Source organism: Carassius auratus, chromosome 32 (genome assembly GCF_003368295.1).
Source record: "Carassius auratus strain Wakin chromosome 32, ASM336829v1, whole genome shotgun sequence".
Taxonomy (NCBI): domain Eukaryota; kingdom Metazoa; phylum Chordata; class Actinopteri; order Cypriniformes; family Cyprinidae; genus Carassius; species Carassius auratus.
The window spans coordinates 11,081,227-11,107,610 of NC_039274.1; the positions used below are offsets into that span (position 1 = coordinate 11,081,227).

The window sequence follows — 26,384 nt, forward strand, 5'->3', positions numbered from 1 at the left end:
TTAATTTTTATCAATAACCTAGAGAAAATGCAGGTAAGTTTAAATTCACGGTTCTCTAGGGTAACGGTAACTTTAGACAGCAGAAGAAAAATACTGTACATCCAAAAAGTAACTTTCATACCTCAAAATCAGGATTTTGTTAAAAACTTCAGCTGGGGTGAAATTATTGTGCTGCTTTTTCACAGACAGAGAGAGAATCCTACTGAGCATGTGCAGATGAAGTGTCATCACTCTAGATTGTGGAGGAATTGAGTATGATACAATTGCCCCCGATCTCCCCTACAGTACATCCAACTTGCTGCTTAAATATATAATTCAGATGATGACATTTGTGCATTTGTCTAAAGCATATATAAATAAAGGTGACTTGACTTGACATATAAATTGGCTATTTTTAGTTTTTATTATTTGAGAACTATACAATTTTTTATTAGTGAAGTTCATTGCTTAAAAATTCATAATAATGTAATAATAAGGTGAAGTATATTTTTTAAGTGTTTAATTCACTTTTAAAATCAAAATTCAGCATTAAAATGTGGTTATTAAAATTAATGTTGATTAAAATAATATTTTTGTTGAAAATCTGCCAAAAATAATTACTGTTCAAAAGTTTGGAGTGGGTAAGTTCATTTGATGGTTTTTGAAAGATTGATTTGAAAATATAGTACGATAAAACTGTATTATTGTGAATTGTGTTATTTCAGTTCAGAACTGTTTTCTATTTTAATATATTTTAAAATGTAATTTATTCATGTGATGGCAAAGCTGAATTTTCAGCTTCCATTCTTTGATGAATAGTAAGAACAGTATTTATTTAAAGTAGAACCCTTTTGTAATATTACAAAAATCCTTATCGTCATTTTTGATCAATTTAATGTATCCTTGCTGAACAAAAGTATTTATTTCTTCAAAAAAAAAAAAAAACTCTTACTGACCACAGATATTTTAACAGTAGTGCATACCATTATTGTAATAGACTGTACAGAGATATAAAAATTTGGTCAAAATATACATCTACATATGTAGATTAATGAAACACATTCAACACAATCACCAGGAATATAATTTGTGTTTGGTTTTGGGGTTTCCTAGTAGTGATGGCATGACTCATGGGATATCTGAATGGAGCGATGTTACTGAATTGAACAAGCTTACACAGACATCTCTAAACAAAGATTGTGTGTTTCCCATTTGCGCCTATATTATGGAGTGATGTCACCATACAGCATCAGGCTCTGTTGAAGCTCTGAGATATAATCTGAGAAGACACTGGTGCACCCTGTTGTGTAGATAACACACACACACACACACACACACACACACACACACTATGTATGTACTGTTGATTGTTTATCTTCATTTTGGTTTGAGTAAGAAATGTGATAGTAAAGTCATTAAATATTGATTGTCAGTTGTTAAACTTAATCTCATTGTCATGAGTGGCCACCTGAACAACCCCTACAGATTCACCCTGTTTTCTTGATGTCATCTTTTTCAGATTGACTGAATATAGTGAACGTGATTTCACCAAGTACAGAATGTTCCAGGATCAACATCCATGTTGATCCTTGGAAAAAAATTCCAGTCAACCAAACAGAATTGAGGGATAAGTTTACTGGAAATATCAGTTTTAGGCTTATGCCCAGGGTTAGGTGCTTTTACACCATTGTAATTCAGCTGTAATTTCCATCTGATTTTAGGGATAAATTATGGTTAGGTTTAGGTTTAGGAGTAGGGATAGGGTCTATGTTTTTGGAAAGAAATGTTGATCGAGGAACAGGTCTTAGTATCTCGTTTGCTTAACTTGATAGCAGAATGCAAGCTGCATTAACTTACAAAAGTTTGTATGAAACCTGATGATATGATCCAAAGAGCATCTTAAGCTTCAGTGGAAGAACATCTGACCATTTGTACCAACTATCACTTGATCAGTTTCCCAAAAGTAGGGGTGTCATGATTATACAAATAGTCACAATTATTGCAATTAATTAACTGTTTTAGGGCTTTGGCAATTCTGACGATAATGCTTATTATCACGATTAATTGTCTGTTTTTTATGGCTTTCATAATGTAATTGTGATTGGCTCAGTAAATAATTATGATGTTATCCTAAAATCTTCTTTGTAGTTATTATTTTGCAGTGTAATATTATATTAAATATTTCAAGAGTTTTTTGTTTTAATTCTGATGGTTATAACTTACAGCTTAGGAAAATAAAAAATCAGTATCTCAAAGAGTACTTATCTTACTCTTAACAATACCCCATAGATTATTTGTGAGTTTCAGGTCAGGTGAGTTGGCTGGCCAATCAAGCACACTAATATCATGGTCAGCAAACCACTTTGAAGTGGTTTTGGCACTGTGGGCAGGTGCTAATTTCCTGCTGCAAAATTAAATCAGCATCTCCATAAAGTGCTCCAAAATCTCCTGGTAGATGGCTGCATTGACTGTGGACTTGATAAAACACAATGGACCAACACCAGCAGACACCATGGCACCCCAAATCATCACTGACTTCAGAAACCTCACAGTGGACTTCAAGCAGCTAGGATTCTGTGCCTCTTCAGTCTTCCTCCAGACTTCAGATTTTGATTTTTAAATGAAATGCTAAATTTACTTTAATCTGAAAAGAGGACTCTGGACCACTGAGCAACAGTCCAGCTCTTTTTCTCCTTACCCCAGGTGAAATGCTTTTGACATTTTTTTCTGGTTCAGGAGTGGCTTGGTTCTAGGAATGTGACAGCTGTAGCCCTTTTCTTTAAGACGTCTCAGTGTGGTGACTCTTGATGCGCTGACTCATGCTTCCGTCCACTCCTTGTGAAGCTCTCCCAAGTTCTTGAATCAGCTTTTTCTTACAGTCTTACCAAAGGCTGTGATCATCCATGTTGCTTGTGCACCTTTTCCTACCACACTTTTTCCAACGGTTAATTCCATCAGGTGCGTGATTTCACATAGAGCAGCTGTTACTACACAGAGCCGTTGTTAACTGAGAAGATGCGCAAATAAACGCTGAAAATGAACGTGGATTTGCGCAGCTTCTCAGTTAACAACGGCTCTGTATAGTAAAATAACGCACCTGATGGAATTTACCGCTGATTAGAGAACCGTTTTTACTGACGAGATGCGCATAACGATCGGCCGACCGTGATCGGCGCACCCCTACCTTCCAGTCAACTTTCTATTAATATATTTTGATACAGCACTCTTTGAACAGCCAGCCCTTTCAGGAATGACCTTCTGTGGCTTACCCTCCTTGTGAAGGGTGTTGATGATTGTCTTACAACATAATTGTGTTCTAAACTAGCCCAAGAGATACCCAGTATTTATACTCAAAATAAATCAAACTAATCAAGCTCAAAACGGAATATTGTATTTTTTTGAGATATAGAATTTTTAAATTCTCTAAGCTGTAAATGGTAAGCATCAGAGCATCATAACCAAAAAAATCTCTTGAAATATTTCAGTTTGTGTGCAATGAATCTAGAATATAAGAAAGTTTGCTTTTTTGAATTAAATTACAAAAAATAAAGCACTTTTCCATGATATTAAAAAAAATTTTTTGTAGATGTACCTGTACTCACTTACTCATTAAAGAGAAAAACTACATTTGAATAAAAATATAAGTCATGAAATTAAACTAGCTGACTGTATAATTAAAAAAATACATTCTTATTCTTACAAAATACATTCTTGAAAATAAGATAGGAATCTTGAGAAAAATAAATGCTTCTAACAATCATTCTGTGTGCAAACTGTTGATAACGTGAAACACTTCAAACAGAGTGCCATAAAGCTCTTGTGCACATCCAGGGTGCATAATGATGTGCTTGAAGCAACATAAGTCTCACAAAGAAAAGAGAAATGAGAGAACAATGAACTCCAGCAAGATGCCTGGAGAATTTTATGTGAAATACCCAGACCTTTTGTCTTCACATCAATTATTATAATGGGAATATATAATCTTTGAGAAAGAGTTTTACTGTGCTGTCATAACTGAATGTAACGTGCTGTTTTAAAACAATCATTGACCCTCTTCACAAGGAGGGTAAGCCAAAAACATTAATTTCCAAAGAAGCTGGCTGTTAACAGGGTGCTGTATCCAGGCATGTTAACAAAAAGTTGGGTGGAAGGTAAAAGTGCACTCGCAAGTGGATATTAAATTATGTTGTGGGATAATTAAATATATTCTAAATAAACTACAAACATAAAATGATATAAATTTATTTTGTCCTTAAATTCTTTCTCGTAACTCTTCCCTCTCAGTGGCACAGCTGACAGAGAGGCTCATTATGCAGCTCATTAATGCAGGCCTTTGTCTTCTCAGGTGTAAATTACAATGATATTCATGATAGTTGACGCCTACTCGCATATGACTTTTACCAACAAAAAGTGTCTTCGAAATTTTAAATCAATATATTGTTTTCTGTGAGTGAGTAAACAAGATGATTTTCACATAATTTAGAAAGAAAAATTCTAGGCTTCAAGCTCCAGTTCTCAAAAGTCCCGGGAACCAATGTTCTGTATGTGTTTTATGGCCTTATTCAAGTGATTTAACATTTTTAGTTTTTCACTAACCACTCATGACATTTTTTTTTCTCAAAAACACAATCATGTACATACATGATGCTCACATATTATAGCCCAGTTTGTGATGATTACAGTGAGATTAGACTTTAGCCATTTAGATATTTATAAGAAACTGAAAAAATGTCAGGGTATGACAAAACTTCTCCAGCCCCCCAAAATACCCTTAGACCTCAGAAGGTTAATTTTCCACAGTCTGTGATGATTTGGGGTGCAATGTCATGTGCTGGTGTTGGTCGATTGTTTTTTTTTTTTTTTTTTTGAAAACCAAAGTCACTGCACCCATTTACCAAGAAATCTTGGAGCACTTCATGCTTCGTTCTGCTGACCAGCTTTTTGAATATGCTGATTTCATTTTCCAGTAGGATTTGGCATCTGCCCACACTGCCAAAAGCACCAAAAGTTGGTTAAATGACCATGGTGTTGGTGTGCTTGACTGGCCTGCAAACTCACCAGACCTGAACCCCACAGAGAATCTATGGGGTATTTTCAGGAGGAAAATGAGAAACAAGACACCAACAAATGCAGATGAGCTGAAGAAGACTGTCAAAGAAACCTGGGCTTTTATGCCAGGCAGTAATTAAAGCAAAAGTGGCCCTTACTAAGTATTGAGTACATGTACAGTAAATGAACATACTTTCCAGAAGGCCAACAATTCACTATTTATTATTATTATTATTATTATTATTATTATTATTATTGGTCTTATGAAGTATTCTAATTTTATGAGATAGTAAATTGGTGAGTTTTTGTTAAATGTGAGCCAAAATCATCACAATTAAAAGAACCAAAGACTTAAACTACATCAGTATGTGTGCATTGAATTTATTTCATACACGAGTTTCACAATTTGAGTTACTGAATTACTGAAATAAACATACCACTACGTTCTAATTTATTGAGATGCACATGTATTTTATACTGCCTCTGGAGCTCATCAGTATCTGCATGCTATCTGCATACTTTGGGACAATTGGCCATTCATTTGGGCTGGCATGAGCTAATAGGACTTCTGGAAAGGTTGTAAGGGAAGGAGTTCCCATAACAGAGAAATAACTCGGTGATGTTTGTGAACGCTTGAGAGGGGGCCAAACTGGTGCTTTTCTGTTTATGACTCCCCCTTGTGCGATATAAAAAGCACCATTATAATAATAAGCCGTTATATAATATAATCGCGATTTGACAGTAATTTAATTATTGCAATAGTCCTCCCCGAAAGTGACATAGAAATCTGAAATATTTTTTATTAATTCCTCAGAGTGTTTTTCCTTCTGTTTTCAGGTAAACCCTCTGTTTTTTTTTTTTTTTTTTTTTTTTTTTTTTTTTTTTTTTACTGATGTACCTACATTGAAAAAAAAGCAAAATATTAGAAGAAAAGTGAAGACTGAGCTCTCAATTTTTTGTTGTTGTTGTTGGAGTTTTGTGTTCAAAACATACTGAAGGATAACAAATTTGTCATTGAAATATGTTACAATATGCATTTTTTTTCATACGTCTTCTCACCCCTCTCTTTGCTCTGTCTCTCTCTCAGTGCACAACTGGACACTGGAGGATGCAGTTCAGTGGCTGAAAGAATCCGTGGAGCTTCCCCAGTACGAAAAAAACTTCAGAGAGTTTAAAGTAGATGGCAACACGTTACCTCGGTAAATGCATACACACTTTTGTCTATTCATCATGGACTTTCCATTTACTTGAATTGATTTTAAACTTAATTATAATACTTCTACTCCTAAACCAATCACAGCCTCACAAAAACATTATATTTTATTTTATTTTTATTTATGCATTATTTTTAAGCCACACTTGTTAAAGGCAAATTAAACTAGAGTTGAAACTAGTAGAAGCTAAAGTTGTACAAGTATCTTAACTAACTCTATAAAAGTAAAAAGGTGTGTATTCAACACTGATATTAAATGCTTATACACCAATAAAAAGAATCACCAAATGTGAGTTTTTAGCAGCAGTGCTTCCCTCTAGTGGTGCTGATGTGTCAGTACACAGACAGTAAAGTTTTGTGCATAAGCTTTGGGGGTAAAGAAAGGTTCAGGGTGTTAGGTTTCCCCTCTGCCGCTTCTCCGTGACTCATGAAATGATGTCACAGCAGCAGATCACCTTTCACCTGCAGCTATGCTTAATATGTGTGTGGCAGCACATGTGATCTTTCAGTCGTCTAGTACTCGCTTCTTAAAATTAGGCCTTTGAGCTTGAACTTGCCATTCATGCACACATATACATTGCGACAGACTGTGCCCTTAATACATACCAGTTAATTTCACGGTCACAGGATAGTTTTGCAGTTACATGGATTAATTTTTCTCCCCTAAGATTATCATAGACATTTCAGAGACATTTATTGAAGCCCTAGCATTTCAAAGTAATGTTTGAAATCACAAACTGAGCTTTATTTTTAGCAAGGAAAACTGGCTGATTTTATGTGATCTTGACTTATTCTTACTCCCTGACCAGTGTTTTTTCTTTCTGTTACAGAATAGCGGCCAATGAACCGTCGTTTATGTCAATGCAGCTAAAGATATTAGACCAACGACATAAACAAAAATTAAATCTAAAAGCATTGGACGCAGTGCTCTTTGGACCTCCACTACGTAAGTCAATGCACATAAACTGTAATAAGACTTGGTAAATAGTTTATGTAATTGGAAAGTTCAAACCAAAATGTATGTTGTCCCAAACTTTGCTTTCTTGGAATACAAATAATGTACTTTAATGTCACAAACAATGTCACTTTTTTCAATGCAGTTAAAAAGAATGAGAATGGAAAGTTTTAAGGTTTAAAAAGGATGCATGAGCAACACAAAGGTGTCATAAGTAGTCAGTATGACTGCACTACCATTCAAAAGTTTGGTGTCAGTAAGATTTTAAGATTAAGTTAGGGGGAAGTCGTGGCCTTATGGTTAGAGATTCGGAATCATAATTCAAAAAGATGGATTATTGTAGCATAAATGTCTGTCAACTGCTCCGGGTGTGTTGTGACGGTAACTTTGGATGTGTTACTGTAAATGCAGAGCACAAATTCCAAGTAAGGGTCACCATACTTGTCTGTATGTCACGTCACTTTCTCTCTTTTTTGTCACTTTAATACTCAGCAAGTACACAGCAAATTGATCAAAAGTGATAGACTTCTACAAAAATCCTAGAAAAAAATAACAAAAATATTAAGCAGCACAACTGTTTTCAGATGAACAATAAGAAGAAATGTTTCTTGAGCACCAAATCAGCATATTAGAATGATTTCTGAAGGATCAAGTGACTCTGAGGACTGGAGTAATGCCAGCTGATAATTCTGCTTTGCCATCACAGGGATAACTTATATTTTAAATTATATTAAAATAGAAAACTGTTATTTGAAATGTACAATATTCAGTATTTCACAATATTGCCATTTTAACTGTACTTTAAATGGTCATATAAATGCAGTCTTTGTGAGCATAAGATGCTTCTTTCAAACATTTAAATTTTTTTATATTTTTGCGCAAAGCTATTGTATAGAAGTATTTCTTTTATTGTAATATTTGCTTGCTTAATGGGTAACAATGCTCTCTCTTTTCTCTCTTTTCCCTCCAGGTCCTCACCATCACTGGCTGAAGGACTTTGTTTTGATGATTTCAATCATCATTGGTGTGGGAGGCTGCTGGTTTGCATACATACAGAACAAATCGTCTAGAATTCACATCTCCCAGATGATGAAAGATCTGGACAGTTTACAGCATGCTGAACAGAGCCTGATAGAGCTACAGAGCCGGTGAGAGAGAGAACAAGAGCACTAAATATTCTGTATTATTCTGTCACCTGTTTAACATCATATATCATTCCTTGTTATGATAAGGCTCATCAAGCTTTTCTATAAGAACCTGCAAGGGAAGAGTTCACCCTAAAAATAAAATTCTGTCATCATTTACTCACCCTCATGTCATTCCATGTTTGCATTACATGTGGAACACAAATGGAGAGACTAGCTCCAATATGACAAAAAGCACAATAAAAGTTGTTCATGCCACTCTCACACAAATTCCAGAAGCTGTAAGTAACAAAGATGTATGTGAATAACAGAATGGGTTTTGCTGTCTTCACCCACATCCATATGTCAGTATAATGAGACGCATTGCCATTGAACATTACATGTCAAGTATGGCATTACATTCATAATGTGATTTTTCTGTCTTTTTCTTGAGCTTGACTGCCTATAACCCTTTCACTTGCATTATATGGGAAAGAGTGCACATGATACGATTTGTTTTATTTTCCTCTAAAGCCCTTTGGGTTTTGAAAGACATGAGGGTGAACAAATGATGACATAATATTATCATTACTATTTTAAATTGCAGCACACCAGATTTCAGATGTGGCTTAAATTTCTCTGTGGTTTCATCAGACTGGAGAAGGCTCAGGAGGAGAATCGTACAGTTGCGGTGGAGAAGCAGAACCTGGAGCAGAAGATGCGTGACGAGATCAACGGAGCAAAGAGAGAAGCCAGCAGACTGCGAGAGCTGCGAGAGGGGGCTGAATGTGAACTCAGCAGACTCAAGTATGCAGAGGAAGAACTAGTGCAGGTAGGAACCGATATAAATCAAACAAAGCCTTTCATGGATTTAGATCATAGAAAAATAATAAAGTATTAAGTATTCTAAATATTTTATGCTTTAAGTTTAAGTATAAGCCTGCGCTGCAGTTATGTAAATGACCAAGCTCTGTAAAGCTGGATGGATTCTGATTGGCTGTCACTGTTTTTATTGTCCTTCAGCTGGAATTTATTTTTTGTGAAAGTGATTCCAGCACTATCATTCCTCTGTATAGTTATGGTTATAGTTGAGGTTAATACTTCTTTGGTGTGAATGGGCCATAAATATGCATTGAAAAAACTTATCCATAAGCCAGTAACACTGACAAACACAATTCTTCAAAATCAAAATATTTTTATTCTATGTCTAAATTGTAAATTAATTAACAACTGTAAATTGTAAATTCATTAACAATTTATTTAGTAAACAAGAATACTACTAGTACATTGATATTAGTGTATCCTTCATAAAGTATACTTAGAAAATACTTGATGTATACTTGAACTTTTAAAAGAAAAAAAAGTACACTTATATTTTATGCTTCTTTTTGTAAGGCAAGCCAGATTTTTGACCACACTGTATGCAGCCTAACATTTTCCTTACATGATGCACATATGAAGGGGGTAAATCTGAAATTAATGCTACCACAATAACTGACCAATAATAGACAATTTTATGTAGCAAATTATGAGCTATCAACATGATAAAACAATGTTAAATATATTTTCTCAAGCTATTAAAATGGCCTTTGGGTCTCCAAGACTCGAAACAGAACAGAAGTATTAAATATAGTAAAATGTAATTAATTACTTTTTGTCCAAAACATATTATCTCCTGCAGTTTATCATTGGATTTCTATTGCCTTTCAACACAACAGCCTTATTCTGTAAATACACCACTAGATGGGTGCAGCGTTCCTCAAATTTTTATGTCTGTCATACCACATTACAAGTAATAACTTACAAGTTCCGCTTGTAATATATGTTTGAGTGTCTGTGTTTATTGGGTATATCCAGGTGCGAATGGCACTGAAGAGAGCAGAGAAAGAGATGCAGGCAGATTGGTCGGTGCCAGAAGCCTTGCAGATGTGGCTTCAGCTCACACATGAAGTGGAACTGCAGTACTACAACATTAAAAAACAGAGTGCCGAGCTGCAGCTCACGGTCGCAAAGGATGAGGTGAGTGATTTAATTATTGACAGTCCTTGTCTGGGCAGGAAATCCTTGCTGAACAGAGCTGAACTTTTCAGGCCAAATATTTATTGGATCTTTGAGTTTATTAAATAAAACATCATCTATTATAAGTTAAAAGTGAAGTATATTTTTTTTAGTTTAAATCTACCTAAACAAACGCCTCATTCACATTCACTCTAAGTGACTAACATTCAGTTTAAACTTTCCCCTGTTAATTGAAATTCTTAATGATGTGATTAAATTACTTTTTAACTACATGGTTTGTTTTGCCGTTTGTTATTTGCATCTAGAATGAGTCATCAGCAGTTAAGCTAAAGCAATTAGCAGTCACTGCAGCAGGAGAGATGAGCTTGCATTCAGTACAAGCAGCAATTGTGCAGATCAACCACGAGACAACTGGTGCACTTCCATGCAGTGTCATTGTATTTTCATTACTTGTGTGTTTCTATGGTCATTTTGTGTGAATTTCAGGCAGAAAAGATCAAGAAGAAGAGGAACTCTGTGTTTGGTACCCTCCATGTTGCACACAGCTCATCACTGGATGAAGTAGACCACAAAATACTTGAGGCTAAGTAAGCACACATAATGCACATGCACTTGCTAATGGTTACCCGCATTAAATGAAAGCTTACTAGTCTCTTTTTTTTTTCCTTTTTCCTTTTAGAAAATCTCTTTCAGAGGTCACAGCCTGTTTGCGTGAACGTCTTCACCGCTGGCAGCAAATAGAGAAGTTATGTGGCTTTCCAGTGGTTAATAACTCTGGGCTGCCCAACCTCACCGCCTCCCTGTACGCCGACCACAGCTGGGTGGTCATGCCGCGTGTATCGGTGCCACCCTACCCAATCGCTGGCGGGGTGGATGATCTCGATGAGGACACACCACCAGTCATTCCACAGTTCACTTGTAAGTTCCCTTATTTCAACTCAAGATTGTGTGAGATGTTCTAAAAATGCGATTTATATAAAATATATTATATTATCACACAATATTATATTATTATATAATATATTACTTATATTATATAAATATATATATATATATATATATATATATATATATATATATATATATATATATATATACATATATATATATATATTTAACTAATGTATATATTATTAATGTGCAAAAGGTTTTCTTTTGTAACCATTCAGATGTGTTTAAAAACAAGGTAACACTTCTAACTAACTTTCATTAACAAACATTATATAATGCTTAATGGATCATTAGTTCATATATATTCAAAGAGTTAGAAATGTGATATAATGTTCTTTATAATGTTTGCTAATACACTTATTAAACATTAGATAATGTTCAAACTAATCATTATTTCGTGTAAGTTAAAATGTTTGCGCAAGTCATTAAACTTTCAGTTTCATATGATCAAGCACTTATTGAAAATCTACAAATGATTTAAACATGTTATAATATGATTAAAAGCTTGCATTCATTTACAACCATTTTGCTGCTATTTAGGTGTGATACAGGTAAGATTAGGGACAGGTTTGGTGGTATGAGTTGGTTTAAGGGTTGGTTAAAGCGTCAACAGTGTACAGGGGTCAAATTTATTATTATAAGGGAACACAGTTCAGTATGTTTATATTATATTGTGTTAATAAATGAACATGTATTTTCTTTTTTTTGATTAATTGTTTTCCCCTGTTTATTTATGATTCAAGGAATATCCTCTAATGATATACTGAAGAGTAGTATACTAATGTGAGTGTTGAGGCAAAAAAAAAAAACAAAAAAAAAAACAAACACTGACAAAATGACAATCTGTTATATCTTTAGCATGCATTTAGCTAAACTTATCCAGTCACCCTTTACACAAACATTTTTAAATTAGCTGGAATTCCAATGCCCATAAAGATACTAAATGATTAGTAATTGTTTGTAAACATTTACAAATGATTAATAGTTTCAAATTTATATTGGCTATGGCAACAACATGAACATTTCATTAATAAATGATTAGTAAAGATGTTTGAATAGGGTAACTTCATGTATTTCGGGACACTTTTTGCCATTGAGATGACTGCTCATAAAGGTATTAATGATTAGTAAACATTTATAAACATTTGCAAATGATTAATAGTTTCAACTTTAGATTGGGAACTGCAAAAACATGAACAAATTATTAATTAGTAAAGCTTTTTTTCTCTTCTTGGCTCTCAACAAAGGGTGAACGCATTTCTCTCCCTCTCCTTCCGTTGCCTTCCCTTCTTGCTCTCTCATCTCGTCTATTGTCTAATTCTTCTGAAAAACTCTCTCTGCACTTCTCTCCAAACTGAAAATCAACTGAAAATCATGGATTTGATCGACTTGTCTCTCAACACAATTGACACCATCTTCTCGACGAGAAGCTTGGGTTCGGGGGAACCTGACTGACCTGCCGGAACCTGCGCAGTTGGCTAAATGATGGACGCGTGCGAGAGTTCGCGTGGAGGACATTAAAGATATCCACCTATTCGGAACCATGATAACAGGTCTTCTGCTGATTGGAATAGGCTGTCCAGATGGGGTCCTACTCTTGATCCAGAGTCAGTTACTGCTTTTGTTTGCAGCACTTGATATGAACTTGATGGCCTGTTGGAGAGGGTGACCCGTCACCCCTATTTTTCTCAGCAAACTGGTGGTAGATGTTGCAACAAATCCCATGCACCCCACTTTTACTGGGAAGATGCTAGTCTTGCTGCCGCTCTGAAATGCTTCAGCTGCCAGGTCGTTATATTTGTTCTTTCTCCTCTCATAAGCCTATTCAACCCCCTCTTCAACACAAGCTTCTTATCAAGATCCACTTCCTATTTCCAATCCCGCTGATAGCAGGAGCTTGCATCCTTAGGTGTTGTACAATACTCTTGATGTTGGCCAACTGGTAAGAAATCTGTGAAGTTGACCTGTCCTGCCAATGTTTGTGGTGGTTTGTTTCTGTTCCAGTATTGATGCCAGCTCTCTAAGTATTTGGTTATGCCACCAAGTATAGAGCCCTTGGTTGAGACTTGTAGTCAGAGTATGTGAGCGGAGTGGAGTGGCAACAATTTCCCCTCCGCGCTCAGAGCATTTAATAATCACTCCGCTCCAGCTCCGCTCCGGGTTCACAATTTCCCTGCTCCCGCTCCACTGCGCGCTCAGTGATACCAGAAACACCGCTCCGCCTTCGCTCTATGGCTAAACTATTTCAGTATGTTTGAAATGTTATGTTCATAACGTAGCCTATATTAAAAAATAAAATAAAAATAAATAACAGGAGAGTTTCAGAGTGGCTTAGGCTATTGTGTGCAAACTTTTTTTTCCTACCACATGCCAAACTAATAACATGGATGTCCGCATTAATATAATTACTGTGCAAATTTAGTTTGTGATGAAAATAACAGTACATTTTTATTTTATCTACAGATCAATGCATTTCTTACAGATTTCTGCTCATTCAAAATCAGATACAGATGAAGTAACACTGTAAGATTACATTTGTTTGAATGCATAATTGCAAAAGCGATTGCGTGTGAATGTGCTGTAACTGTTTAAATCATGCTTTGACCCGAAAATATTCAGTAAAAGGAACAGTCAAACTCCTTGAGAACTCTTGGAGCGAGTGAAAACCACAACGCTCCAACTTTTAAAAAATCCGCTCCTCGCTCCTGTCAAAATCACACCGCTCCACTCCACGCTCCGCTCCCACTCCGCTCTGCTCAAATACACTGCTTGTAGTGCACCCTTATAGAATGTGCCTTAGGGATGCACGTACTTGACACAGGGAACAGGCGGGATCTTCTCCATACCACTCTTTCAGATTTTGAGGGGAGGGTAGCAGGTTGTATGTGGCTCTGATGACAAAACTCAGTGAAGTGAAGCGCAGGTTTTGCGCTCTGAGCAGCTTCCGATGGAGTCCACTTCCACCCGCTACCATGACGAGCCTTGCCTTAGTCTATTTGAGCTCTACCACGAGTCCTGTGATTGGTAATTCCAACTTGCCATGTCCATTAAGTCTGATTGAACTTAAAAAACACGGAATTCCAAGCCACTGCTTCAGCTGTATGCTTATCAGCCATTCCATCTTTTCAACCTTGGTGATGGGGATCTTATACACAGTTAACAGCCACAAGAGTTTTGGGAGTATGCCAAACTGAAAGCACCACAACTCGAGTTTTCCTGGTAACAATGTCTTGTTAATGCACTCCAAGCTGTTTTTGAGGCAGTTGGGACAGGTGTTCCTTTGACATAAAATATTCGGTCTGTGACTTGGCCTTTCCCGATGGAGATGCTTCTGCACTTTCTGGGCTTTAACTTTATCCTCTCTCATTTTATATTTGATTAAGTTTCTCCAGCAGTCTCTTGGTGCAGGGGACAGTTGTTGTGAGTGTTGTTAGATCATCCGAATAGGCTCGAATTGGTGGTAACCTCCGATTACCTTGTAGTCGTTCTCTTTCCTTTTGAGGCTCTGATAATGATCTCCATTGCCATCATGAAGGCCAATGGGAAGTTGGTGGACCCTGCAATGATGTCTACCTCCAGCAGTTGCCAACTTGTGGTGAAGCCTGATGTTCTAAGGCAAAACTGTAGATCCTGGAAGTAGTGTTTCACTAGATTTCTGATTATAGTTGGTACCTTGAATAAATAAAAAGCAGCCCACAAAAATGGGGGGACCATAGGCATTGGCCAGATCGTGGAACAAGATGTGAAGATCTTTCCCTTCTTTTTTTGCAGTTTGGATTTGATGCCATATGATGCTGTTACGTATGTTCAAGGCATCCTGAAAAGCCTGCAGTAGCAGTCTTTTGGATTAATGTGTCAATGAAATGGTTTTGTTTTAAATACTGTGTCAGCCGTTGTGCCAACACACTGAAAAAGATAGATTATTTGTGAATTAAGATGTGTAAATAGAGGTCTACACAACAAACAAAGACCAACAAATGAAGATCATATGAACTAAAAGTGTACATAAAAATAATTGCATGTTAATCATTAGGTAATGTTTACTTTAGTAACATTATCTCATATTTCTAGCTATGTGCATATATATATATTAACTAATGATCTGTTAAGCATTATATAATGTTTGTTTATTATCAATAAATGAAAGTTATTATGAAGTGTTACCAAAAACAATGTAAGACATCGCTTCAGGAATAAGTATTAATATTTTTTTTATTTTTTTATTAATGAATACATTTTATTTTACAACCTGTTAATCATGACAACTGGTCCGTAAACAAAGTCTTACCTCCATTGTTATGATAAGTATATCATTCTAAGGAACATAAAGATCTACTGTGTTTTCTACACAGCTACTTTGATTCGACCTTCTCTGACCCGCAACAGCAGTGTTTGTCGTTCTCGCAGAAGTCTTATCTCTCAGCCCTCGTCCCTTTCTCCTGACCCTGACCTGTTGTCTATGGCCTCAGCCCCACTGGCCTACAGACCTGAGGGAGACGATGATCACATCTTCTTCACTGTCGAAAGGAAAGGGTACGTCAGCATTTCTTTGTATATATTAATTAATTTATTTAAAATTCTGTACGTTCATTTACCCATTTACCTTCATAAAATTACATTTATATATGAATAATTTCAATTAAAGCCAGTTCACACAGTTTAGAATAATTAATTTTTTTTAAATGATTTTGAAAGTCACTTATCCTAATCAAGGTTTATCTATAAAAAAAGGTAATACTGTTAAATGCTATTGCATTTTAAAATAACTATTTTCTACTAGAATATATTTTAAAATGTAATTTATTTCTGTGCTGGCAAGCCATTACTCCACTCTTCAGTATCACATGATCCTTAAGAAATCCCTTTAATATGTTGATCTGGTGCTCAATTAATGTTGATGATTATTAATGCTCAATTATTAATAATGGTTCTTACTATTACGTTGAAAACAGTTTACACTACTTATTTTTTTTTTTTTTTTTTTTTTTTGTGGAAACTAATAGTTCAGTGAACAGCATTTCTATGGAATAGAAATAACATTATAAATATTCTAACCATGACTTTTAATCAGTTGGAAGCTGATTCGGTCTTGCTGAATAAAAACCTTAATTACTATCTGAAAAAGTACTTAAACCAAACTTCTGAATGGTAGTGCATCACAGTTTCCACAAAATATTATGCAGTGAAAACTGTCTTCAACATTTATGATAAGAAGAATAGTTCCTTGAGCACCAAATTAGCATTTTGAAGTGATTTAGACTGAGCAATGGCTGCAGGAAAATTCAGCCTTGACATATCAGGAATAAATAGCATTTTAAAATATATGAAAATAATTTAAATTGTAATCATATTTATTTATATAAATATTCATGTTTTTACTGTATATTGATCAAATAAATGCAGCTTTTATATCACACAGGGATCTTCAGGACACATGCTCAGATTCAGATTCTCTCAGTTCCTCTTTGGGCAGGAAGCAGTTCTCTGGTCCTTCTGTTCAAAGTACATTTGCTAAAGGCATGGAGACCCCAGCACGTAAAATCTCTCGTGATGAACTACTTCTCCTGGCACAGGAGGCCCAGGCTATCGCCATGGAGTCCTTACCTTCTACCACATCCTCCCCTTCATCTCCTCTCGACTCCTCCTCCATTCACAAGGGATCCCCGGACATTACCCGCTCTTCTGTCCTCCCAGAATCTCAAAGTTTAATCTTTCACCCTGGCTCCAAATCTGCAGCCTATAATGGCATTCTGGAAAAGTCATACAGCATGGGGCAGCTGTCCGCTGGTGGGATGCCTCCAGGGGGACATTACCCCTCGATTAGCTCACTTGACATAGAAAGCAAATCTATCAAGGAGCCCAAGCAACTCCAGCCCACCTCCTCCCAGGACTTGTGTGACAACGTAGAGAAAAAACGCTCCAAGATCAAGAGCTTGTTCAAGAAAAGCAAAAAGCTGTGAGGAACAGTAGAGAAGAGGAAGAAATGGAGAGAAGAGGAAGAAATGGAGAGAAAAAGAAGCCTTAAAGAAATAAATGAGGGTCAATCAGAAGCCAAAACATTTTTCAGTTACTTTGTCGTTTTTTAAATTTAAATGGATGTAGCTTCACCTGGTTACAGTGCTGGGTTGGAAGCCTTTTTTGTAGCCTCACACATACGCCTTTGAAGGCCAAAAAAAGTTATGTTAGCGTTTTGCAGAACATGTCCTCTTCACTGTTTTTCGTTAAGTCTCAATTTTCTATAATATGCATCCTAATGATGTCACCAGGAAGAGGGATCAGGAAAACAGAATAAAACAGAATAGAGTCAAATATTAGCCAAATCTCCAAATTTGAAAATCCTGAAAATTCTGTCATTTACTTTCCCTCATGCCACTCCTATTATGTATACAGTAGTTTAATGGCACACAAAACCATTTTAAGGAACTGTTAACAGAGTTCTAGCAATACAACCAAGATTCATATTGACCAAGGGCTGTTTATCTCGGAAAAGAAAAAAAAATAAAAAAAAATAAAAGGAAATAACCACACCGAAGAGCAACATAATAGTAGTTTTACAACTCATGTGCAATATTTCAAGTATTCTGTAAATCTGCATTTTTTTTTTTTTTTTTCTGTTGGCCTGCGTTACAAATGCTACAAATGGATGTGTTTGATTGTTGCACCGTGTCTCACTATTTAATTTACAGGAGTGACAACTGCATTTTACAATTGGATTGACTCCCCTGAAAAATGCCAGTAGTGACAACCACATTTACAAAAACTCCAAACACATTATCTTGGAAATAAGCCACATATCAAAACATAGTGACTTTCACCTGCCTCTTTTATTAACTCCATAAACTGGACCGCTTTATGAGCCAATCCCAAAAATGCTTGATACCTAACATGCAAGATTGCAAACTGTTATGGTTACCATTGTGCCAGTTTTGACAGTGAGTTCTGTTCCATACACACAAAACTGTAATGTAGGGGATTTACTCCCTATTTAAATGCGGTTGAAACTTTACAGTGTGTATGTGGCCACTGGCATGATCAAACAATAAGGCATCATGGTTTGCCATTATATAAAGACTTGCTGACCAAATGAATAATAATAATAATAAATAAAAAAATGAAGAAAGCAAGTCTGCTTATCTTATAGATTACTGAAATTATATAACAAACTTGTTTTCATCATGGCAGGTTTGACAGAAGATGAATTTTAATTTTGAAATGGCAATTTTAAAAGTGAAAAAAAAAAAAAAGTAATATGTGTCTTAAAATGCATTTTAAGATCCTGTATTATGTTCCATCTTGCTTCTCCCAGTACAGATGTTTAAATTACGTTTTGAAGGTTAAGTATACATGTCAAATATTGATAACTGTTTTCACAACTGATCATTTCCAAGTACTCATGTCTATCACTAAATCTTAGGGATTTGTGTGATAAACAGGTTGAAATTTAAGTCATTATTCCATACATACGTTTCTTTTTTTTATCATAATATCAACATCTATACATTTTTTCCCCCTGGTTGTTGGGTAAAGATAGCAATTTAATCCCACACTTAAATTGGTTTTAATGTATATGCTGGCCAACGTGTCAATATCATTGGAAGTTTTTGACTTCGGCTTGATTTGCATATTTGACATCAATTTGATGTCTTGTCAACATCAATTGCCCACTGTTCAAGTTCACTTTTAGATCTGTTTCCATTTCTTAAGTGTACCAACATCTCAAAATCACCCGATGGATAGAATAATTTGTTTACACTCTTTACACAACAGTTCAGCTGTAGAAATGGCACGTTGTGTTTGGTTACTAGGCAGCCAAGATCCAATGGCTTTTTGACAAAAATTATAAAGCTGCATCTGGACTCAGGCTTGACCATAGCTTGGTTGGAAGTAAAGATTATTAGTGAGAACACTTAAATTTAAGTCTGGTTGTCTCAAAAAGCGGTCATATGGCTTCAGAAGACTTGAAATCTAATGCACAAGTCATATGGATGGATTTCCCTTATGGTGTTTTTTTATGCTATTTATTTATTTTTTGGGTACTTAACATCCCATGGTCCCTTTGAACTAAGTTGTATGACAAGACCTATATAACAAATCTTTAAAAACCCCTACTTTGGTGACCCGCATACAAATTATTAACATTTGGAATGACACAAGGGTGAGTTAACAATTACCTTTTTTTTCTCCCCACATTTGAAGTCATAAGAGTTTGAAAGGCAGCTGGGAAGGGTCCAGGGTGAAATCTGGGCTTTCAGTTTTGTCACTTCTGTTTACTGCCACAGAGCTCCTGTACTTGACAATATTTTTTTTAAGAAAAAAGAAAAGAAAAAAAAGGGAAAGGAAAAAAGAAAAAGAGTAACACTTAACATAAAGCAGCATGTCAGAACGCCTATATAGTGAAATAATGAACATAATGTAAAGATTCAGTAAATTAATACAGATTACTCTTTTCTGTGCTAAATACTTCCCTAAGCACTATATTTCAATTATCATTACTCTTTTTATTTTTGTTTTAAAACACCATTTTACATTACTAGAATGATGCCAGCATATAGTTTTGGCGAATTTGTTATATAAATAAATAAATAATAAATACATTTATAAAAAGAAACAGAAATTAAACCCAAGCTGTGTACAATTGATAGCAGACCTATAGAAGTGTTATGAAGACTTTTCAGGTGTGGCGTTTATAAGGCGTCTTGACTAACTGCTGTGTGGAAAGCGCTACTGAATTATCCTGCTAAAGGTTGTTGCACTACTGCTTTCCTTGCCAGGAAAGAGTCGCTTTTGGGCGGCATTAGAGTAAGTTATGATAGTTAGATCAAGGAGAATATTTGTAAAGATGCGTTAAAAAGCAGAAAATTTACATCAAAGCAAGAAAAAAAAGGATATATTTAGATTAGAATGCCTCTTGCCACATTTATTCTCAGAATTATTATAATTTTTTTTTTCATCATTAATATGATTATTAGAAGTTATTAAATTGTATTAATGCGATTTCTTTTGGGTAGCTGAGGAACTATTTTTTTTTTCTTCTTCTGAGTAATGTATATGATATGCAGATTTTGACCCAAAATTCCTCTTTCTTGAGCTGAGTGCCCTGTTTCAAGGGCGTTACCATCACTGTGATCATTATACCTCTCTCCACTCATACAGATCATCCACTATGGAGCACTAAACTGATTCTGTTTTGGCAAAAATTATTGCAACTTTTTTGAATTGCAAGACCTTTGTCCGGTGCCAGAGAGGACAGCGCAACAGTGGTGCCTAAATTTGTCTGTCTCAGAACTCTCTCACTCAGCATTGTGTATGCTGATAAATATGAAGGCTAAAAAATGTTTTCTGTATATACACATGAGTGTTTATGTGTGTGTATATATATATTTATACAGTGACTGACATGGACACATGAATGTTGAGATGATTGAGCTGAGCCTTTTTTTTGTGAATATTTGTATACAGTAGGACAAATTAATAAAAAATTGAGGCAGAAGTCTCATCTGTGCAATTACTTGAAAACTGTTGGTGACTTATTAGGGATGCATTAATCAACTAAGTGTGCCTCACATGTTTTGAAGCCAAAACATTTTGTTCGCCATCTGGTGGCTGGCTGCAGTATAGGTCATAAACCCCGCCCTCTCCATGTAAATGAATGGGTGTGCCGAAAGTAGGCGTAACCAAAGGTAAATCAGTACAACAGAAACTACCCCTAACCATACCCCCACACCCTGAGAGACAGCTTTGTCAACCAATCATGAATACCATTCTCCGTGCCCCTACCTTTCAGCATGCCCTAGACCAGTGGTTCCCAACCACATTTCTGGAGGCCCCCCAACACTGCACATTTTGCATCTCTCCTTTGTCTGACACAACGAATTCATGTCTTGGAGTATCTACCAATGAGCTGAAGATCGGAATCAGATGTGTTTGATTAAGGTGACATGGAAAAAATGCAGTGTTGGGGGGCCTCCAGGAATCTGGTTGGGAACCACTGCCCTAGACTTTCACCACGTCCATTGCTCCAGCTGCAGTTATCCCTACATGGAATGAATGCGACCTGAACCAAACAAAATAACAGAGTTACACTTCAAATAAATACACTAAAAAACAAATTTTTTAAAGACAAGTAAAAACTAAAAAAAATCAGAAGGGGTATTAGTGATGTATTTTATGTTGTAGAATAACCACAGACTTTATTTAACCAAAATACCATTTAAAAGACCATTGACATAGGCTGAATTTACACTGCAGGTCTTGATGCCCAAATCCGATTTTCTGACTTTATCCGATTTTGACGACCCGCTTACATCATCTTTTAAAAGTGTCCCGTATCCGATTTTTGCATTTACACTATACACTGCTGAAACTACCAAACGTAGACGTTCTGACCCGGAAAAGGAAGTAAAAGTGAAAGGTCAACAAAAAAAAAAAAAAAAAAATCAGCAAAACATTGGTCTCGTACGGCAGAGAAAAAAAGAGGAGCCCTTATAGGGCGAATTTCGCGCCTATAATAAGTCATGTGATCTCAGTTGGTAGCGTCCACTTGAGTTGATGTCACTTTTTTAATGACGTACAACTCCCATTCACTGGGGAATATCCAATTTGTCTGCTTACATGGCACACACAAATGGGACTGGGACTGGGACTTTTCCCAGTGGGCAGTCAGCTTTTGGGCTATAAATCAAATATATACCTTGACCTAAACAGATTTACTTTTCTGTCACCATCAGCCCGGGCTATTTAAATTGTGGTTTGTGTCATACTGTATGCACAATGATTAGTCTCCTGTAGTCTTCTGTACTGCACGTCTGGTTTCAGCCCTTACAGCTTTCAGGCATACATTCAGCTTAATTTATCACAAATTCACAACAGTTTTATGGGAAGTTTAGCCCAGTCATCTAACTGAAAGTCATCTGAACACATATATAGCATATACCTTTGTATATATATAAAATGGTCAATTTATTCAAGTCAGTAAATTCATTAAATAAACACAACCAAATGAGCTCCACACTTGAGTTTACTGAAAACTGAAGAGTAATCATCTAGGATTTGTAATTTTATTGTTAGGATCTTACGTTTCTAGCGCCTGATTGTTTTAGCATTTTTTTATTGTATAATTTAATTCTGCTGTATTTCCAATTTACAGATATTTTGATATATAAAAGCACAGTGAAAATCAATGAATTAAGATTGTACAGCAGGAAGTAGTTTGTATTTTATAGAACATGGTTGTAGAGCTGTAGTCAAGTCCGGCTTTGTCGAGTCCAAGTCAAGTCCAAGTCCAGGACTAGTCAAGACCGAGTCCAAAGAGGTTCGAGTCCAAGTCAAGTCCAAGTCCAAAAGTTTTGAGTCCAAGTCCAAGACCGAGTCCAAATGAAAGAAAAAAGGGTCCTCTTCAAGACCACATACTTAACTACTGATAATGTTTGTGATGCGAGAGAAAGCATATCTCCTATTCTAAGAAAATCATTTTACATTATTATTTGTAATGATCAAAAAGCATGTGCAAATTAACAACTCTGTAGGACAGGGGTCTCCAAACTACATCCTGGATGGCCAATGTCCTGAAAAGTTTAGCTCCAACTGGCCTTAAAACACCTGGAAGATTAGTGTGTTTAGTAAGAGCTTGATTAGGTTCAAGTGTGTATAATTAGGGTTAAAGCTAACAGGGGCGTTAAACAAGATCCTGGGCCCTATGCATAGGCAGTCCTGATGGGCCCCCATGGCCCCCACCCATGAAAATATCCAGGTAAAAAATATTTATTTCAGATTCATACTTTTCAAGGGCCCTCTCTTCCTTTGGGGCCTTGCTAATGAGTACTGGTTTTACCCCCAGTCCGACCCTGGGAGCTAAACTTGGATAAACAAACAAAGTTTGGGACTGTAAGGTCAAATAATTTTTATGTACTTTATTTTTTGTTGACATTATATCTGTGGTCAAAAATGTATATGACTATGCCTAATTGGCACAGTGCACAGACACGCAAAGCTCGGGATATGACAAATGCGCGCAGCAAGGCTAGAATGGATACGTTTGGCTCTACTGGACATGCGCACATAAATACAGTGAACTTTTTGTCATACTGTACTAGTGCTTGCATAGACTAGTCGAGCTCTGTCGGAAACAATCGACTACTCCAGCATGCATTAACCATAATGCATACAAAGTGTTTGCAAGTACAACGTGAATTTTAGAATTACAATATTGCGTGGAGCTGTTACTATATGACCTTATCTATGTTGCATGTAAAAATAAAATATGTAATGTAATAATTAGGGTTGTGCCTGAAGCCGAATTCGGAATGGCACGGATAATGGCTTAAAAAACGAATAACGCTCAAGGAATAATTCTGCCTGAATACTCGGCTAAAGCTGACAGAGTCTGGTGTTTGCTAGATAACAGGTGAGCCAGGGCATCAGCGCCAGAAGTGAATGAATGTAAACTTTATGAGTGAAAAGAGAGCAAATCAAACACCGCATTGTTGTCGCCTCTCTGTTTATCTCTCAGAAACCAGAGCGTTGCAAGAGTAATTTTACCTATAATAATACATCATAGCTACATGTTATATTATTTGTATATATTTAAAAGGCAAATATTGAAAGCTTAGGCTACCATGATACAAATGAATGGAATAAGCACAGCGCGCTCGCCAATCAAACAGCAGCGTTGCGCGTCTCAGTCTCTCAAAAACCAAATCAGTTCTCTCAAGAGTAGGCTAATAATCAGCTTCGATACGGATGCATTGTCTACTTGTCCTACATGTTTGCATATTTACCTTTTGCTGGTTTGCGCGGCATACACACATCTGTTTAGTGAAGTTCATTAACATTAAGACTCGCTCAAAGTGTTCTGCGTAATGAGAATGTGTGCATTGAATGGATTCAGTTGTGATCAAATGATCACTAAACGTTTGTCATGACATCTCTCTGCTTGCATGATAAATATTATTTTAGAAATTAATAATTATTTCAGTTTAACACGACATACTTGTTCAGTGATAACTACGAAAAAATATATAAAAAGTCATAACAGTCTTATCAAGTAACTTTACGATGTTGTATCTGAATGCAGATAGGAAAAATTTTGTGATTGTTACAGATACAAATACTGGCTGTTACATGAAAATGTAAATATGTAATGTCATATATAATTTTTTTAAAATTTACATATGTAATTGTTGCATAAGGCTATACATTAATATGCGTTTATTGATAAAAAAAAAAGGCTATCTAGGTGTAGATGTAAATAAAACACAATCTAACAGGTAGAAAATTAAATTAGAAACATCTAAACTTTTCAGGTCGCAGTAAGTGCACCACTGGTCATGCACATCCTTTCCCAGAACAATACTGAAAGCTAAGGCAAGATGGAGAAACAGATGATCATAGTTGTACAAGGATAGCCATTTTTTAAATGAATCTATTAGCAGAGCTACTGCAAGTGATTTTAAGTGCTGGAATTCCATTTATTCTTTGCTGAAACTTCTGCATCATCATGGAGAGCGGGTCATGGTTGCCCAGCCACAGCAGACGCCACTGGAGCGCAAGCGCAGGCTACAGATTGCTTTGGAAATAAGGAGAGCGGCGCGCCTAGCGTTTTCCACACGTTTTCAGTCGCGACATCATGCAAATGTGGTTTTGTTTTGAAGGAGAAATTTTTTATTTTATTTTTTTGCTGGACTCGGTCGAGACCAACTAGAAGACTTGGCGAGTCCAATGGCCAAGTCCGAGACAAGTCCGAGTGCAAATTCAACGAGTCCGAGACGACAGAAAAATGTCTCGAGTCCGGACTCGAGTCCAAGACCGGACTCGAGTACTACAGCCCTACATGGTTGCCATTTATATGATTTGAAACAGCGGGAGATCATGAGTTGTTGGTTTGTGGTTGATCTTAAATTTTCAGTACATCTCTGTTTGCAATAATTGCAACTCAATGTTATGATCACCCTGGTTCCCTTGACAAAAAGCAAATAGGATTATTACAGAAATTAAGCTCTATGTCCAACAAAACATGATTTGTTCATCTATGAAGCATTTGAATTTTGACGCCTAAATACAATTGCCAGACATGAAGCTATCATTAAGCAATAAATGAACTACACCACTGTCACATAACTACAACATCACCACCACTAAGCTTCTGACTACATTTCAGTATTTGAACTGTTCAAGATGGAAAGTAGTTTACATGACTGCAAGTATAAGCGCTACAAGGGTATAAAATACAATATTGAATGACAGAATAACAAACAAACAAACAAAGTGCATAGAATAAATACATAATGTATATAGTGTGTCATTTGGGACACAATTCTTATTTCAGCTGTTTAACCAAAAACCAATTCTAAAACTCCACTGACTTCAGGACAATAGTTCTAACACAATGTCAAAATACAATAGAATCTGTGTTGAAAAAAAAAAGTTCAATACTATTTTTGTCCTATTTCTATCTCTGTCTCTTAGGCAGGTTGAAGTATACATTAAAGCAATAAAAAAAAAAAGCAAAAATGTGTTTGTGTGACACCCCATTTATCTTATAAGTGGGCACTGGTGACTGTTGAAGAAACATGCATGATTGTTTTATCAATATAAAGAGAAAGTGAGGAGAATTGTGTTGATGGTTCATCAATTCAACACAGAGATACGCCGAGCAGATTCTTATGATGAATGTGCTGCTCAGAGAGAGAGAGAGAGAGAGAGAGAGAGAGAGGGAAGGAAGAAATGTTAAAACAACTCAATCTCGCTCGCTCGCTCTCACATATTCCCCCAACATGCTGTCTTTCTCTCTCTCTGGTTCTTGCTCAAATAAATTCAGTGCCATTCTCTTTCTTACACACACACATACACAAAAAAAGTATTTTTTAATGAGCCCACTTGCAGCAAAAACAGATGTTGCACTAGATGGCAGTCATGTACCATTGAAGTGTGTGGAATATGGTAAAACTCCTTCGGTACCACTCCCAGCTCACGAGTTAACACGTCTCAGTGACTATGAGTCCCAGTGTATGTTGTTTTACCATTACTTCTGGGACCACAATGACCCTGAGTGCTATCTCACAAAACATTATAGACAATCTAAAACGAACTATAATAA

At 36.1% G+C, this 26,384-nt stretch overlaps 1 protein-coding gene across 1 annotated transcript in view; it reads left to right on the plus strand.

The window, feature by feature from the left end:
- The window catches only part of LOC113051603 (stromal interaction molecule 2-like), a 44,176-nt gene extending 24,007 nt beyond the window's left edge, over positions 1 to 20,169 (plus strand). Inside the window, exons 4-12 of the mRNA XM_026215500.1 lie at positions 6,116 to 6,227; positions 7,072 to 7,187; positions 8,167 to 8,344; positions 8,975 to 9,152; positions 10,178 to 10,339; positions 10,826 to 10,926; positions 11,019 to 11,257; positions 15,643 to 15,823; positions 16,710 to 20,169. Of these exons, the coding sequence (XP_026071285.1) occupies positions 6,116 to 6,227; positions 7,072 to 7,187; positions 8,167 to 8,344; positions 8,975 to 9,152; positions 10,178 to 10,339; positions 10,826 to 10,926; positions 11,019 to 11,257; positions 15,643 to 15,823; positions 16,710 to 17,250 (1,808 nt within the window). The 3' untranslated portion in view covers positions 17,251 to 20,169. The remainder of the gene's footprint in view (positions 1 to 6,115; positions 6,228 to 7,071; positions 7,188 to 8,166; positions 8,345 to 8,974; positions 9,153 to 10,177; positions 10,340 to 10,825; positions 10,927 to 11,018; positions 11,258 to 15,642; positions 15,824 to 16,709) is intronic.
- The last annotated feature ends 6,215 nt before the right edge of the window (positions 20,170 to 26,384 follow it).